The following is a 17,537-nucleotide window of genomic DNA, read 5'->3' as shown; positions in this document are numbered from 1 at the left end:
TCCCCTTCTTCGGGAGCTTTCGACTGCTCTTCGGCGTAGAACTCTTCCTGCTCCTCGACTTCGACAAGAACCGTCGCCAGTTACGCTGGGATTGTGAATCTCTTCATCAAACTCCTTCCTCTGAAGGATGCTCTCCGTCTCCGCCTCGAGCCTTCTCTTTTTCTTCTCTATTTCGGAGGCATGTTCGGCGTCGAGCGCTGCTCTTTGACTGAGCTTGCGTCGATGCGGCCTTGTCTTTCGAAGTCGAACGCCCCACCTCGTGGGCCTGTTTCGACGAACCTTGTTTTTCGGCGGTCTTCGGCACCTGGGAGTCCTTCTCGAAGCATCCGCTGGGCCTTTCGTGCTTGGATCCACTCGCGGTCGTCGAAATGTTCGGCGCCGGTGTTCCTTTCGAGGGCTTTTTTCGAGTCAGTGTCTGGTTTTCGGGGCCCTTTCGGGGTTTTTGTGCTCGACGTCTCTCCTACCTTGTCAGACGTTTTCTTATCGGACTCTGCAACCGTGAAGTCATCAGGTCCCTCGGCGATGTGGTCTTCGTCGGTGGAGAGGCCCAGGTCGTACAGAGACGGGGCCTTACCCTTGCCTTCCATGTTGAAGTTGGCTCTCCTCTGCCTCTCTCTCACCCGGAGGGTCTTCGGCATGAAGGCGGAGCAGGCGTTGCAGTCCTTGCTCTCGTGGTCAATAGGCAGGCAAAGGTTGCAGACCGTATGTTGGTCCTTCTGCGCGTATTTGTGGTGGCAGTTACGGCAGAATTGAAAAGGTGAATTGTCCATTCCTGCGCTCAGAGTCCCTCAGTGCACATTCTCCGTTGGACGTCGAAGATTGAGGTTCTCTTCCTTCTTCGTCGTCCCGGCTCTATGTTCTTCCTCTCTGTAGTCTGCTTTATTTTCCTTCGATGAAACTCGTGCTCTTCTTCTTTCTTCATTCAAACTCGGGAGCTTCTCGTTGACGATCCAGACCCAACAGCGGAAAAAAGAATCTGAAGATGGTGCCCCAAAGGTGGGACTTCCGCAGGAAGCACGCCGACGTCACGAGAAGTACACCAAATGGTGGGACGTCGACGCCCACCGGGGCTACCAAAAAAAACAAAAAACAAAAGAAAGACTACGAATCCGGACCCAACCACCAGATCGCAGAATAATGCACAGCATAGTGAATCCAGAAAGATTCGCGCTGCAAAACTGCACTACATTTAAACCACATCAAAAACAGGCAGAAAGTGAGGGGCTGACCATGCAAGACAGGCACTTTCGCACACTTGCTCTTAATAATGTGATAATCAAAAAGGCAGTTTAGAGTTAGAAATGTCAGCTCTGCATCGGCTCAAACAGTGATCTCATCTGTTGTGTTCGTACCACATTGAGATTCAACGTAAACATGGGTGTATTTCATGGGGGAGAATTTTTTCCTCCAAGATTATCTTTACCACTGATGTGGTGAAGAAGCTTTCCCATATTACTCCTCTTGTGTATTCCTTAATGGCCACTAATGGGCCTTTGCAGCACTTATCCAACAGGTAAGCAAGGCATTTGATTACTGTGGTGTCCTGCGGTCCGTCTGTATGGTAATTTTCCCCATTGCACCAGTGTGTGAACCATCTCCACATGTTAGCGTAACGTCTTGTAGTACGTTGCCTTGTTTCCGCAATAATTTGCATTGATCTTGCGGATAGGTTTGGGTGTCCAAACCCTAAGTCTTCAGAATCCACACTGCCAGACTCAAGGTATCTGGTTCCCAGTGGCACACTTGTCGCATCTGTACCTTTAAGAGGTCTTGATGTACCAGAATCTTAATTTGTCCCAGTGACATCTCCAGCAGATTCAAGAAGCACATTTGTCTGGCACACAGCAGGGCTATGAGGATTAATGTCAGTTGCTCCCATTTGCATTTTTGTATCATGTGTGGATGAAGGGTATTGGGGGAAAGTATAGGCAAATCTCCCCTACCCTTTTATCGATAGCGCATTCCCTAGAGATCTTGGGTGGTGAAACCTGTATGCAAGGCTTCGGCATTTTTCGTGACTTGCAAACAGGTCCATATGTGGCATGCCACACCGGTGAAGATGTCTTCTACTACTAATTTTAATACCCACTGGTATGTAGTGTTTTCCACTCAGTCTGTCAGCTTCTGTGTTGTGCTTTCCAGGTATATCTCATCACCACTAGTGATATCCCTTTCTCGTTTGCTCATTTCCATGCGTTTTGGGCTAGTTTGGACAACTTGTGCAACACTGTTCCTCCATACTTATTGAGGTAAAACATGATTGTCGGTTTGGTTTAATGCTGTCCTTCCACAAGTATTTTTGGAATGCCTCCAGGGCTAGAAATACAGTCGTCAAATTCCAACACATTTATGTGCTGTACTGCCTACCCAACCAGGAAACCGTTAGGTTTGCCAACCCCGCAAATCTTCCGAAACCGTTCTCCGGCATTCTCGCCAATTTACCTGGGTCCATGTGACCAAGGTGGGGGTTAATTGGAGTCCGAGGTACCCGATATGCTCCGTGGCCCATTGATAAGGAGCGAGCGTTTTCAAGATTGGTACCTCTTCTGTCAGGATCGTGAGATTCAGAGCCCAAGATTTGCCAGGATTAATTTTGAGGCCCGAAGCTTGCTCAAAAGACTGCAACAGAGCATGGAGCGTCGGAAGGGATGTATGTGGACGCGATAGGGTGAGGATGAGATCATCCGCGAAGAGCGCTACCTTGTTTTGCCGGCCACCAAGGGAAATCCCATGTATGTCCGGATGCTGCCTGATCATCTCTGCTAGGGGCTCTACCACCAGGGCAAACAACAGAGGTGACCAGGGACATCCCTGCTGTGTACCTCTAAATAAGGAAAAAGGGTCTGTGAGTTGCCCATTAACTTGAACCCGGGCTTGCGGAGAGAGATAAGGGGCCATGATCACAGAGATGATATTCTTGCCCAGTCCGGCCTTTTGCAGTCCCGCGCAGAGAAAGCCCCAATCCACTCGATCAAACGCCTTCTCTGCGTCCATCGAGAGAAGGCAGGCTGGTATATTTCAGTGCTGGGCTTTCCCAACCAGATGCGCTATTCTACACACATTATCCGCCCCATGCCTGTTGTGGATGAAGCCAACTTGATCCGGTACCACAAGGCCAGACATGTGGGGATCCAAGCGATCCGAGCATTTTGGTGTAAATTTTGAGGTCCGTGTTCAGCAAGGCAATGGGGCGATATGATGCACACAGCGTGGGGGTCCTTAACCGGTTTGGGGAGAAGGGCTATATCAGCCATACCCATGGAGGGTGACAGCCCCTCCGTGCCCGAGAAGGAGTTATACAGCTGCAGAAGGTGTGGCTGGAGTTGCGGTAGGAACATACGGTAAACAACCAATGGCAGGCCATCTTGTCCGGGCGTCTTCCAGAGAGGAAGACGCTTCAACGCTGCCCGCAGTTCCTCCGCCGTGAGAGGGTCTTCTGTTTGGCATGATGTGGGTGGATTGGAGTCCAGGGGCACTGGGTGGATTGGAGTCCAGGGGCACTGGGCTAAGACGATAGCTATATGGGCTTGAGAGGGCGTTTCCGCCTTATAGAGGGCAGCGTAATAAGCCCTAAAGGCCTCGCATTTAGCTCGCACCGTGGTGGCCCAGGTCGCATCCGGTGCATGGATATTCGCTATGTGGGACTTCGCCGCACGGGCCCTCAAGCGCTGCGCCAGCACTCTGCCCACCTTGTCTCCCCCCTCAAAATATCGTTGTTTTAGGGTTAACAGGGACCGCTCTGCCTTATTAGTGCATAGAACGCGGAGCTGGCCCCGGAGGATAGCAAGTAGTCTCCGACTCGTGACCAAAGAATGACCCTGATCTTGCTGCTCTAGCGCCTTAATGTCCTTAGAAAGGCTATCCTCCAGGCGGCGGGCCGCCCGTGCAATCGCTAAAGAGGTGATGTGACCGCGGATTGTAGCCTTAAATGCATCCCACACCACTTGAAAGGGAGTCTCAGGAAGGTCATTGCTCACAAAGTAGGAATCAATGGCGGTCCGTATACTCTCCACATCTGCCTGGTCACGCAAGACATGCAACGGCAAACGCCACCTCGGAAGGTGGGCAGGAGAGGCGGCCGGATCCTGCAGTAGGAGCTCCACATGGGCATGATCAGATAGCGATATGTCAGACAGACGCCCCCAGCGTGTCCCTCATGTTATCGTGTGAGATGAATAAATAATCAATACGCGAGTATGAATGGTGGACGTGGAGTAGTACGAGTAATCCCGCACCTCCGGAGAGTGGCATCGCCATACATCCAGCAAGCCAAGGTCTGTTATCTGTTTCCGTAGTGTGGAGGACATGGCTCCCGTCCCATTGGAAGCAGCTTCACTACGGTCCATCGCAGGGTCGCACACAAGGTTAAAGTCTCCTCCCAAAATTAGTGAGGGATCGCCAGGTGGCACATGTTCCCGCAGCAGATAGGAATCCTGCATCTGGTTTGGTGCATAGACATTGCACAGTGTAAGTAGGCGTCCCCCCACCCTCACCTCCGCCCTGATGAAGCGTCCATCCGGGCTACGAAAGACTTTGGAATTCCCCTGCCTGATTCCAGATCTACAGAGAATAGCCACTCTGCGGGGGGCATCTATGCGCAGCAGGTGAGTTTCTTGCAGAAAGATAATGTCCGGGCTATGTTGTTGCAATAGCGCCACACCTGTTGCCGCTTATTGGGTGAATTAAGTCCCTTGACATTAAGGGCCTTTAAAGTATTAAGAATCTTTAAAGGGCCGGGAACAGCCATACAGAGAACAGGTCCCAAATTAGTCCATCATGCCACCGAAGAAAGCGCTTGCGGGGAATGGAAAGAGAATGCAGGAACGGGCCTTCTCTATCAACAAGCACGCGTCGTGACTGTGTGGTCATCCGCTCGCCATACCTAGCACCCACAAAAAAGTAAGAGAAAAGGTACAGACAAGTTGGAAAACAGAGAATAGAAAGAGAGGAACCCAACTTTGGCCAACCAGGCCACATTTTCCTGTTCCAGTCACTAGCCAGCCAACACCCAAGGGTTCGGACAAGCCTAGAGACGTCACTCTCCCAGGAACAGAGGGGGGTACGTCGTACGCTGCTCTCGAGTTCGCCCAGGTAGAGGGCTCCAGCACCAGCCACCCCGCACAAGAAATAAAGGCTGGGAGCTGGGTAACGGCAAGGCCCCCCCACCATTCACCAAGTCCGACTAGAAAGTGCTAGACCAGAAGGAGCAGTGATCTCAGAGAAGGGTTCCAAGAGGCATCACAGGTACATGAGCCGTTGATCACGAGGTTGGAGAATCTGAATCTGATTCGGACTGGTCTCCTTTCAAGGACCTAATGTGTTCTATAATGTCCTGCTTAGCCTGTAAGGAGTCTTGTTCGTTGAAGGGCGGGGAGCGCCTGCGCCAGTGAGCGGTCGACCAGATCGGTTTAGGGAGGAGGGGTGGGAAGGTCAATTAACTGCGCTGCATCTCTGTAGGACCGTATCACCCTACGCCTGGACTCCCATGTAAAAATAAGGGCAAAGGGGTAACCCCACTGATAGGAGATATTCAAGCTCCGCAAATTGTCTGTCACAGGTTTAAAGTCACGGCGGCGTCTCAGGATTGTGGGGGCCAGGTCCTGAAAAATCTGGATCTTGTTCCCCTCGTACGTGAGGTCTTGCTTAGCTCGTGCCGCCCGTAGAATAGATTATTTTTCTGTAAAAAAGTGGACCCTGGTTAAAATGTCAGGAAGGAGGCCCGGTCTGCCGGCGGGCCCGAAGACCTGGTGAGCCCGATCCAGGGCCGGGGTGGGTGGGGGGTGGAGAGGTTGTCATTACCCCACACTTCGTGCAGCAGCCATGCCACATAAGTCATAATGTCCTTCCCTTCTGCTCCGAGAGGAACCCCCCAGACGCAGAGGTTATTCCGGCGACTTCGATTTTCCAAATCCTCCTGCTTCAGTTGCAATTCTATGTGTTGGTCTTCCAGGACAGCCAGGCTCTGCCAAAGCTGCGCTTGGTCTTCCATCTGGGCATCAAACGTCTTTTCCAGCCGATCTACTCGCCCGCCAAGATCTGCGACCTCTTTTCGGAGCTCTTGAACACAGGAGTGCACTTCAGTACGCAGGGAGCCAATCTCAGATTTCAATTCAGACATGAAGGAGGTCATAAAGGCCTGTGTCACTGGGGACGAGTCTCCTTCAGCCTGCATTTGCTCCTCAGCGGGTGCAGACGGGCCCATCTTGCCCCACATTGCCACCACCGAGTTGTCCTTGTGGGCTGGCCCTGCGCGTCATTTTGGCGTCACGGTTGTACAGCCGGTGTCAAGTCCCAACAGGCAACGAAGAGCCCCCCGCTGCTTCTGCAAAACACGGACCGCCACAAGGCCCGTCAGATGTGTTCAGCCCCACCGCAGACCCAGGCAGCCCAGACAGTGCAGAGTAGGGAGTCCTAGTACTCAAGCAGTCACCACAGCTCCGCAGTATAGAGGCACACTCAAGGCCAGTAGCCCCTGTCAATCCCACAGCAGCCCTTTAAAGCGCACGAGGGCCCCGCAAGAGCATGCGGCCAGACCCCCAGGACACAGCACACTGCCCCAGCCGGGTCGCTCAGCACCCCACCACCCCTCCGGCAGGGATAACTCCAATGTTCACCTCTCAAGAGTAGGAGCCACCAGCCCAAGATCAGGCCAGTCAAGTGCAGCCCAGGAGGTCGCAGCCCAAAACTGTCAGCACCGGGTGAAATATCACAAATGGGCCCCCATACAGGAGAGTTCCCTGGCCAGTGGAGAGGAGCAGTCCAGCAAGGTGTGCGGCAACAGCTGGGGCGATGCACAGACGCAGCAACAGTCCACACCCCACTGGCGATGCGAGGAAGTGTCCCCCCCAAGGGTAGGGGCAGGTGCAGGCCAGCAGAAAGGGCAGGCCGGGCAGGCAGGTCGAATGGGCGTCAGGCGGCTCGCGGGAGCGATCCAATGGGGGACAGGCAACAACCAGGGGAGTCGCCAAGAGACCTCCCTTTATGGGAGTCCCCAGGCCACTGGCACACAACAGTCCCGCATAGAGGCAGCCCGGGCTCCAGCCAACTCCAGGCGCTAGGCCCCCCTCACACCACAAAAAGCAGGGCACTGAGAGCAAAGTCACGCCGGGCTCCCCGCAGTCAAGGTCCTCCCCACGTCTGCTTCAGCCACCGCCCTTCATATAAAAGTCCCACTCACCGCCAGGCCACCCAGCCACCAGCAGCTCACCACGTGTCTGCAAAGGCCAGCCCTCTTCACCAGCCTCTGTAGTCGGGACCCCTCCACTCCACAAAATAGCGGACAGCAGGCGCGATTGTCAGGCTGCCAGACGAGCCGCGATGCCTCCCGCTGTCCCCGCCACCTCCAAGGAGCCGCGCCGCCACTACCAGGACAGCACGGCACAATTGCTGCCGGCAGAGTATCAGCGCGGCCCAAGAAGGGTCCATGTGGGTCCAGCCGATCCCGCGACGTGTCCCCGGTCCGCAACCCACAAGATGGCGGCTGCGGGCACTTTTAAGGGCACCTCCCTCCCCGCGTCGGTGTCAGAGGAACAGGGGAGACCCAAGGCGATGTCCGGGCCTCACTGAGGGCAAAGGTGCTGTGCTATGTGGATGCTTACCCCCGATGTCCCCCACAGGGGTAATTCAGAGTCGCGCGCCCCACTCAGCGCCAGCAACTCACAGGTCGAACAGGCCTGCGCAGGCAAGATGGCAGCCGCCACAGCAGATCCCCGGAGGTCCAAGAGTCTCCCGAGCTGCCGCGGCCTTCCCCGCCGTCCTCCATCAAGCCCACAGTGTCGCCACCGACTGTCGAAACAGATGAAGACCCCGCCGGGCCGGGGGAATCAGCCAGCAGGATCCCAGGCCCGGAGGTGTTCCACCGGCACGGTGTGTAAGATGGCGGCCCCGGGTCAGCTAAAGGGCCGCCACCCGCCCGCGCGTTTGCTCCGGATCAATATCTTGCGCCTTCCTCTCCGGAGTAAGCACTCCCACTGCTTCGCCCACACCACCGTGGACGGAGAGCGCCAGGGGGCCCCGGTGTGCACAGGAACCGCTCTCACCGCAAGGCCGGGGACCACCGATCCGGGCGCCGTAAAATGGCGGGTGCACCAACCGACATATCAAGAGGTTGCAGCTCAGGCACTGCTACCGCCACTCCTGCGCGATACTCCGCTCGCCAAAGGGTGCCCCATACCATCCGCAACTAGGGCACCCCCGGGTTCAGCGACAGAAAGCCCCCAGCTCCGCTATAATTGCTTTAGTGCGCGGCGGCCTGGCGGTCTTACTGCATTGTCAGCGAGACCACGGCCCTAATTTCTTCAATAGTTTTGATACGGTTTGAATGTTTAACACATGTTCCTCTGTGTAAAGCCTTACTGCTCAGTACCACAGCTACCTAGGGTTGAGCGGAGGGTTTTACAGAAACTACTGGACCTAAAGGGGTTGGTAATTGTATTACATTGCAAGTTCCCACAACCACATCATGTAATACACCCCATTTCACCGTAATGAACCTTGTCCACTACGAATCTGAATTTTCTGCGTGCTCTGTAAATTGTTGTGCGCAGGAATTCATCTGAGGTCTATGGGTGCCATATAGCAACACTTCTGTAGAAGGATGACTTCTTGTATTGATTTAATCTTGAATTTTTACATTTTGATTGACCTGTAGAGTGTTCACAGGTCCAAGATACGTCTTAGGGTCTTGTCTGGGTTTGGAACAAGAAAGTATGTGGAGTACACTCCCTGGTATATTTTCCCTGATGGCTACCTTTTAAGAGGTCTTTAACTTCTTGCCTTAAATAACTTTGCTCCTTGATCTTTTTCCCCCGTGGCATTGTGGGAGGTGCTTTTGTTAATTCCTTGCAGTATCCATGTTGGATGATGTGTAGTATCTATTTGTTGGAAGTGATTCTTTCCCATTCCTCTCTGAACCCTGCGTTTCTTCCTCTCATGGGTGACTTGTGCAGGAGGATTTTCCTTATACAGTCACTTGGCATTGCCCAGTCCTACTCGAATAGCGACTCCTCTTCCCTTGTGTCCTTGGAAGTCTTGAGGGTGATCTATACTGCCATTGCATTAGGTGGTAGCCTGCCGAACAAATGTGAAACACTAGACCTGGACCACACAGCACCATCGGACAAGCCGATTTAGACCTTGCCTGCTAGACAACAGTTTGTAAAACGATGACAGCAACACCAAGAGTTTCAGGAGCTAATCAATGATAAAATGTCTGTGCAGCCATTTAAATGTGAATAGATCTGCTTCCCCACTGCTTGCAAGTAGTAAGACACTGCGTTGGTGGTTCCAGTTGGGAGCATTTTGAGGATAGGTCAGATTTTAGCATTGATACTTTTGCGCCGAAGGAGAACACTTTCTCTCTGCAAAGGGAGAAAGGTCTCTAATTCTGACAATAGGGCCCCCCTTCACAAAACAAAAGGTTAATTTCAGAAGAGACTCCCAGAATGATGTATTCACGTCTTCCCACCATGAAACAAATTAGAGATTTTCCCCAAATAATTAGTTTATCCCAATTTCCTGCTTGGTTGAACACAGTTGTCTCACATAGCAGAAGCCTGGAATGTGGGATTAGGATCTGGGGTCAAGATTTTTATAAGTGGAAAGTTGGCTAGACTAATGAATTTGTCACTGCCTGACCAGGGGAGAAAAGAGTAGTCCGTTCCTGTAAAAAACACTTTACATTGACAAAGCAAGACTGTTATACGTGGCAATATGTGAAGAATAGCAATACCATATTTGCAGAAGACTTCTTTTAGTCGTTCATCGTCCATGTCTTCACCGAAATTCTTGATGTAAACATTAGTAAATTCCTTTGCTCTGGCACCTAGCTCTGCTTCACGTTCTTTCCGAGATTTAAAACGGCCAACAAATCTAAGTTAGAAAGATTACATAGATGAATAATAGGTAAAATAAATTACAATTTTAGACAGCAGTTTTTCAGTTGGATGCTAAATTTCAGCAGGTTAGTGACCAAAATTACTCCAGTCAAAACCTCCTTTGTGAATGCAGACCTGTCAAAAGGTAGCACTAATGTAAATAAGATGAGCAAAAGACAAGTGTGGGTTTTAGATCAAACTGAGTTTAAACAAGGTTACACTGTGCTCAAACTCTATTTGCTCAAGTTTAACCTTTGGCGAGAATCTGTAGACAGTTTTTTGTAGTATATGCAAGATCAGTCTCATTACATGCACAGATCAAGATATAACCAAAATGATGAAACTCTTAAAACCTAATATTAGCACCTACAACTTAATGGTGAACAGAGGACAGTCAAATATTCCTCAGAATATAGACCATGACAAAGTTACATAGCTGTAACTAGAGTACATTTTAATACAAGCAGTGTACGAAATAAATGCATCCATACAGAGCACTACATTGCATGATACACATGTAGCAAGTAAACATTATGTTGACTCAAACTCCCTCGAATGGGGAAGACTTGGTCAACTCCACTCTCCCCCATGTAAATTCAAGAAAAACTCTGAACTGGACAGTAAGGTAGGTGTTACACCTGTCGGCCCTTTGGCAGTTCCCTCCTCATTTTATTATTTTTTTGTCCCTTCCCCTTCTCATTTTTTTGTGTCTTCTACCAACTTTTTGGGTGCTGATGTAGAGGTTCTGGGCGCCTCCTCCTCACTACCTGAGGGAGAGGCGCAAGGCGCTCCACTGAGGAAACTAGATAAGGGAGGTTAGATTCACAAAATGGTGGCTCCAACTGTCACCTCAGCACCTGGACCATGACTGCCATGAGAGGTTCCGGAAGGATTAGTTACTTACCTGTAATCCTAGTTCTCTTCCAGGGGTATCCTCATCAAAGTCATAAGCATTAGAATATTCCCGCCCATGTGCGGGATCCCGGAAACAGTATATTATATGTGCCCCACATATATATATCCATACATATATACCTATATGTATACACAAGCAATTGCAGCCCATAAACCCTAGAGCTGAACCATGCTGTAAGTAATTTCCACTACACATAAGAAAATAGCATTATAAACATGAGAAACAACTTTATAAATTGTTTGGAAACTGTTTTAATGCTTAGAAAACAGCAGAAATTCTCAGAAAACACTGAAAGCATAGGAAGCTCCCAGGCTGCATTGCAAATACCCAGTCTAAAAAGACTGAAAAGCTAACTCATAGCTGCATAGCAAAAAACTGACACCGTGCCTTTAAGGCACACCTGACCCCCACCTTCCCATCATGCCTCAGGGGTGGCAGTTAGGTCAGTTCTTTGCGGAGACTGAAAAGTCATGGCACAAAGAAATAATAACCTCTGAAAACTATCACACCTTTGCCCGGGTAGGCGGGAGGGTTGCTTATGACTTTGATGAGGATACCCCTGGAAGAGAACTAGGATTACAGGTAAGTAACTAATCCTTCTCTTCCAGGGGATCCTCATCAATAGTCATAAGCATTAGAATAGAATAGCGAGCCTCACCTCATCCCCCTGCGGGCAAAGGAAAGAAACAGAGAAGGAACAGAATGCTTAGATAGAGCCAGCTACCCAAACAGGTTCCTCAAGGAGGCTTGGCCTACTTGGGCATCCGCCCTGGAATCGGATTCGAGGCAGTAGTGACTGGTAAAGGTGTGAACCGATTTCAAAGTGGCCGCCTTGCAGATCTCTGCCATTGGAACGTCATGCAAGAAAGCTACTGTGGCCGCTTTCCCCCTAGTAGAATGAGCCTTAGGGGCCAAAGGTAAGGGCCTTTTCGCCAGCTGGTAGGCTAGGGTAATGCAGGAAACAATCCATCTGGAAATGGATCGTTTAGCCGCTGGGAAGCCTGTTCACATGGCGCCATAGTTGACAAACAGCTGATCCGTCTTCCTAATGCTTCTGGTATTTGCCAGATAGAATTTAAGTACCCTCTTGAGGTCTAAGGAGTGGAGCGACCGCTCAGCCGGGGTCGCTGGATTCGGGAAGAAGGATGGCAGAGAAATGGACTGATTAATATGAAAATCATACACTACCTTAGGGAGAAAGGATGGATGTGCCCTTAAGACCACTTTGTGCTGGTGAAAAACTGTGTACGGCTCTTTAGTACACAGAGCCTGGATTTCGCTTACTCTGCGTGCCGATGTAATGGCTACCAGAAAAGCGGCCTTCCACGACAGATGCTGTAAAGAAGCTTTGTGGATCGGCTCAAAAGGTGGGCCCATCAACTTGGATAACACTAAGTTCAACTCCCACGGAGGCGAAGGGTTTCGAACAGGGGGGTAAACTTTTTTCAACCCCTGCAAGAAGTCCTTGACCACCTGCATCTGGAAAAAAGAAGGTTGACTGGGAGACCTCCTGTAAGCTGTAATGGCAGACAAATGGACCCTGATGGATGCATACTTCAAGCCTGATCTAGCTAAGTGAAGGAGGTACGGAAGGATGACGTCCTCCTGCCCCTTTGTAGGATCAAGGTGATTCTCCCTACACCAAATGAAGAACCTCTTCCACTTAAACGCATAAGACGCTCTTGTGGAGGGTCGCTTTGCTTCCTTGAGAATATGCATGCAGTCAGGTGGTAGACCTAAATGTCCGTATTGCAGGACCTCAGGAGCCATGCTGTTAAGTTCAGTGAGGGAAGGTTGGGATGCAGAATCCTCCCGCCCATCTTGGACAGCAGGTCCGGCCTGCAAGGCAGCCGCCTGTGAGGTCGAACTGAGAGATGAAGAAGGTCCGGGTACCACCACTGGTGCGGCCAGTCCGGAGCTATGAGGATCATCTTCATGTCGGATCTGAGCAGCTTGGATACCACCTTCGGAATCAGAGGCAGGGGCGGAAAGGCGTAGGCAAATGTCCCGGACCAATCCATCAAAAGAGCATTCCCCCTGGTCCCTGGACAATGGAATCTGGACACGAAGGCGTGGCATTTTGAATTTTCGTCGTCTGCAAACAGATCGATGTCTGGACGACCCCAACAACGGAACAGGTCTGCAACCACGTCGTCGTGCAGCACCCAGTCGGGCTGATCTTCGAAGTGCCTGCTGAGTGCGTCTGCCTTGATATTCAACTCCCCTGGAAGGTGTACTGCCACTACCGAGAGGTTCCGGGCGAGCAGCCAGTGCCAGATCGCCTGCGCCTCCAGGGAGAGGGGGCGTGACCGAGTCCCGCCCTGTTTGTTCAGGTAAAACATGGTCGTGGTGTTGTCGGTCTGCACCAGGACTTAGTCGGTCTCGATTGCTGGGAGGAACGCCTTTAGAGCACGGTGGACTGCTCGAAGCTCTAGCATATTTATGTGGTAGCCCTGTTCTTTTGCAGACCACCGACCTTGTATTTGGAGGCACCCCATGTGGGCCCCCCATCCTTGCAGCGATGCATCTGTCACCACCGATTGCACCGGAAGTGGCTGGTGAAACGTGACTCCCACCAACAGATTGTCCTGACGAGTCCACCATGCTAGGGAAGATTTCGCTACCTGGGAGAGAGAGATTCGATCTCCCCAACGGCCTGTGGACTGATCCCATTGGTCCTCCAGGGCCTGCTGCAAAGGTCTCATTCGCAGTCTGGCGTTGGGAATTAGAAAAATGCAGGACGCCATGGAACCCAGCAGAGATGCTACCTGCCGAGCTAACGGCCTCCGCATCTGCTGCATAAGTCTGCATTTCCTCTTCATTGAAGACAGTCTCTCCCCCGAAGGATACGCTCTTCCCACGCTTGTGTCCAGAACGGAGCCAAGGTAGTGGATGGACTGAGTGGGCTGCTGCACGGACTTTGCCATGTTGACGTGAAGGCCGAGAACGTGCAACTGTCTCAGACAGATTTGGAAGTCTTTCTTCACCTGCTGCTGGGATGGAGCCTTCAGCAACCAGTCGTCTAGGTACGGGTCGACGAAGAGACCCTGCTTGTGTAGGCAGGCTGCCACCACTGCCATACACTTGGTGAAGACTCGCGGAGCCGACTTGAGTCCGAATGGGAGGACTTTGTACTGGTAGTGCTTGCTTCCAACCACAAACCGCAGGTACCTGCGGTGATGTTTCGCTATTGCAACGTGAAAGTACGCATCTTGGAGGTCCACCGAACACATTCAATCCCCGACTTGCAGATGTGGACATATTTGGTGAAGCGCCAACATACGGAACTTCTCCTTGACAATGACTTTGTTTAGGAGACGAAGGTCCAGAATCGGCCGAAACTTGTGCTCTTGATCTTTCTTGGGCACCAGGAAGTACCGGGAGTACACTCCTTTTCCGACCTGCGAAGGAGGAACTCTTTCAATGGCCTGTTTTTGCAGAAGGGCCTTCACATCCTGCTTGAGCAGCTTCAAGTGGTGAGGACGGGACCTCTTTGGCGGGATGTCTCTGGGACGCGCTCGAAAACGTAGCGCATATCCATGACGCAGTATATTCAGCACCCAGCGATCTTTTGTGATGGTGTCCCACTCTGCTAGATGTTGTGACGCACTTCCTCCCACTGGAGTGGGCAACGGCCGTAGAGGAAGCCACAGCTCATGACTTTCCTCCTCTTGTGGTAGTGGAGGACTGTTGCTGGTGTCCACCTCTGCCCCTGCCGGACTTTCCGCCTCGAAACTGGGCTTTCCCTTGGGGTTTGCTCTGAGACCACTGAGGGGTTTGAACCCTCTGTTGAGGCCCCTTGCGTTGGGTGGGTCGAAAACGGCGCTTGAATTCCTTTTTCTTCTCTAAGCCCACAGCTTTGAGGGTGTCCAGCTCAGTTTTCATGCGCCCCATCTCCTCATCCGTGTGAGTGCCGAAGAGGGAGGTGCCAGAGAACGGGAGGTTTAAAATCCGTTGCTGTGCCTCTGGCTTGAGCCCTGTCAGCCGCAACCAGGACGACCTCCTGGCGCACACGCCGTGTGTGTGTAAGAGTGGGCTGAGATTAGCGCACCATCCGCCGCTGTGCTAATCGACTGATTAGCCACCAGAGCCTCTTCAGTAACAATCTCCTCAAAGTCCTTTTGGTCCTCCTTGGGAGCTTGGACTTGAAACGCTCCATCGAGTCCCAGAGAGCCCTATCGTACCTGCCCAGAAGCGCCGCCGCGCTGGAGATTTTGAGGGCCGCCGCCGCGGAAGAGCAGGCCCTGCGTCCCCATGAGTCCTGGGTTCTGCTCTCCTTATCTGGAGGGACGGAAGAGGAGGCCGACGCCGTCTGACCCTTTCTTGCAGCTGCCACTATGACAGAGTCCGCCCGCGGGTCTATCTTCACAAAGACGGGGTCAGAGGTAGCTGGCTTGTATTTTTTTAGGATACGAGCCGGAACCGCTTTGACGGTCGCCGGGGTGAGAAAGGTGTCCATGACCGGTTCCATGATCCCTGGGACCAAAGGCAGCAGTGGACGAGAGGCAGACTTCTGGTGAAGTGTTTCAAAAATCACCGAAGTGGTGACTTGGGGGACTGACATCTCAATCCCCAGCTTCTGCGCTCCCCGCTGCAACACCTCCTGGTAGGTGTTGATGTCGTCTATGGGCGAGACCCTGGACACTGGGCTGCCCGAGAGCGTGGGTGAATAGTCCCTGATGGAGGGCCTGGAGGACGAGGAAGAGGACGATGATGGAGTCCTCCGCTTCCGGTGATGATCACGAGCCCGTGACCTAGATGAACGCTCCTCCCGTCTGGGGGAGCGCGATCTGCGTCGCCTGTCGTCCGGCGATCTCTGACGTGCTGGCCTGGGGGGACTAGCTCTGTCCACAGCCGCCACCAGCCGTTGCAGCGGAGAATCATGCACTGGACTGACGTATTCCCGCAGCCTCCTTGTAGCCCCTGAGTCCTGCCAATGATGTGCTGGCAGCAGCCATCTGGGCGACAGATTAATTGCCCCCTGAGTCTGAGGAGAAGACCTACGGGGTTGACCTGCAGGTTCTCGTGGATTTGCCGGTCGTGGAGATGCCCCTGAGTGGGAGGAGGAATGGCGAGACGCCGACTGTCACCAGGACCACCGACCTATCCGAGGCCTGTCTCGACGTCGAGCGCGGTCTTGACGTCGATCCGTGGCGTCGTCTCCTTTCTCGCCGGGACTCCTCTCTCGACGTCGAACGACGCCTCGATGTGGACCGGCGGCGATGTTCAGTGGGCGAAGAATGCCGCCTAGACGTCGAACGGCGATGTGAAGCCGACGACGGAGGCCCTCTCTCCCTCGACGCCGAACGCCGCGGGGACGCCGGCGGAGATGCTGCCACTCTCGACGTCGACACGGAAGCCAACCTAGACGCCGAACGCCGCTTGGATGACGACGGCGGAGGATCCTGCTGCCTCAACGTCGAACGCCGATGGAGTCTCGACGACAGAGGGGATCGTGCCCTCGACGACGGAGGGGTGACACTCCGACACCGGTCGTCGCCTGGTTGACGACGGCGGAGGGTCCATGCTCCTCGACGCCGATCGACGTCGAGATGTCGACGGCGGAGGTTCCCTGCTCCTCGACGCCGAACGCCGCTGGGTTGGCGACGGCGGAGGCTCTGCTCCTCGACGCCGATCGTCGCCTGGTTGACAACGGCGGAGGTTCCCTGCTCCTCGACGCCGATCGTCGCCGGGTTGACGACGGCGGAGGGGTGGTGTCTCTCGACGCCGAACGTCGCCGGGTTGACGACGGCGGAGAGGCTCTGGATCTCGACGCCGATCGTCGCCGAGTTGACGATGGCGGTCTGGACTTAGACGTCGACGACGTACCTGCTCTCGACGGCGAGCCCGCTGTCGAAAACCTCTTTTTGGAAACACGACCTACCGGAACATCTTTTCTCAGTACCGAGCCCGACGCTGAGGCGGAAGGACGAGAGGACTTGCTTCTAGATGAATCTCTAGGCCTCTTGGAGCCCTTCCTCACCGGAGATCGGCCTCTGGATGGTTGTGCCAGGCCATAAACGTGAATTCGCTCTCTGTCCTTCAAAGTTCTTTTGGACAGGCTCTGGCAGTGAGTACATGTCTTGGAATCATGATCCTCCGGTAGACACAGGATACAGACCCTATGAGAGTCAGTCCTGGCCTTCTTGCCACAAGCAGGGCAAGGATCGAAAAGAGAAGGCATTTTAAGTTGGAAAAAATGCCCAAAAATGCCTAAAAAAGGCAGCCTCTTACTGACTCAGATGTAAAACGTCGAAGTAAGGGAAAAAACAGTTGAAAAACAGACAATATTTTCTGACAAACTCAGAAAAAAGTGGAGCTCTGTTGCCAGGATCCTTCCAGAAGGAGCCGGAAAGAACAACTGACCTAACTGCCACCCCTGAGGCATGATGGGAAGGTGGGGGTCAGGTGTGCCTTAAAGGCACGGTGTCAGTTTTTTGCTATGCACCTATGAGTTAGCTTTTCAGTCTTTTTAGACTGGGTATTTGCAATGCAGCCTGGGAGCTTCCTATGCTTTCAGTGTTTTCTGAGAATTTCTGCTGTTTTCTAAGCATTAAAACAGTTTCCAAACAATTTATGTTGTTTCTCATGTTTATAATGCTATTTTCTTATGTGTAGTGGAAATTACTTACAGCATGGTTCAGCTCTAGGGTTTATGGGCTGCAATTGCTTGTGTATACATATAGGTATATATGTATGGATATATATATGTGGGGCACATATAATATACTGTTTCCGGGATACCG

General features: G+C 52.5%; 1 protein-coding gene across 2 annotated transcripts in view; it reads right to left on the bottom strand.

Moving 5' to 3' along the window:
- The window catches only part of PABPC1 (poly(A) binding protein cytoplasmic 1), a 541,973-nt gene that overhangs the window by 375,301 nt on the left and 149,135 nt on the right, over positions 1-17,537 (bottom strand). For both annotated transcript variants that reach the window (XM_085605165.1, XM_085605166.1), the window contains exon 5: positions 9,731-9,870. In XM_085605165.1, the coding sequence (XP_085461291.1) occupies positions 9,731-9,870 (140 nt within the window). The remainder of the gene's footprint in view (positions 1-9,730; positions 9,871-17,537) is intronic.

The sequence above is a fragment of the Triturus cristatus genome, chromosome 5_1 (assembly GCF_964204655.1).
Source record: "Triturus cristatus chromosome 5_1, aTriCri1.1, whole genome shotgun sequence".
Taxonomy (NCBI): domain Eukaryota; kingdom Metazoa; phylum Chordata; class Amphibia; order Caudata; family Salamandridae; genus Triturus; species Triturus cristatus.
This window is presented reverse-complemented; position numbering and strand designations above follow the sequence as displayed.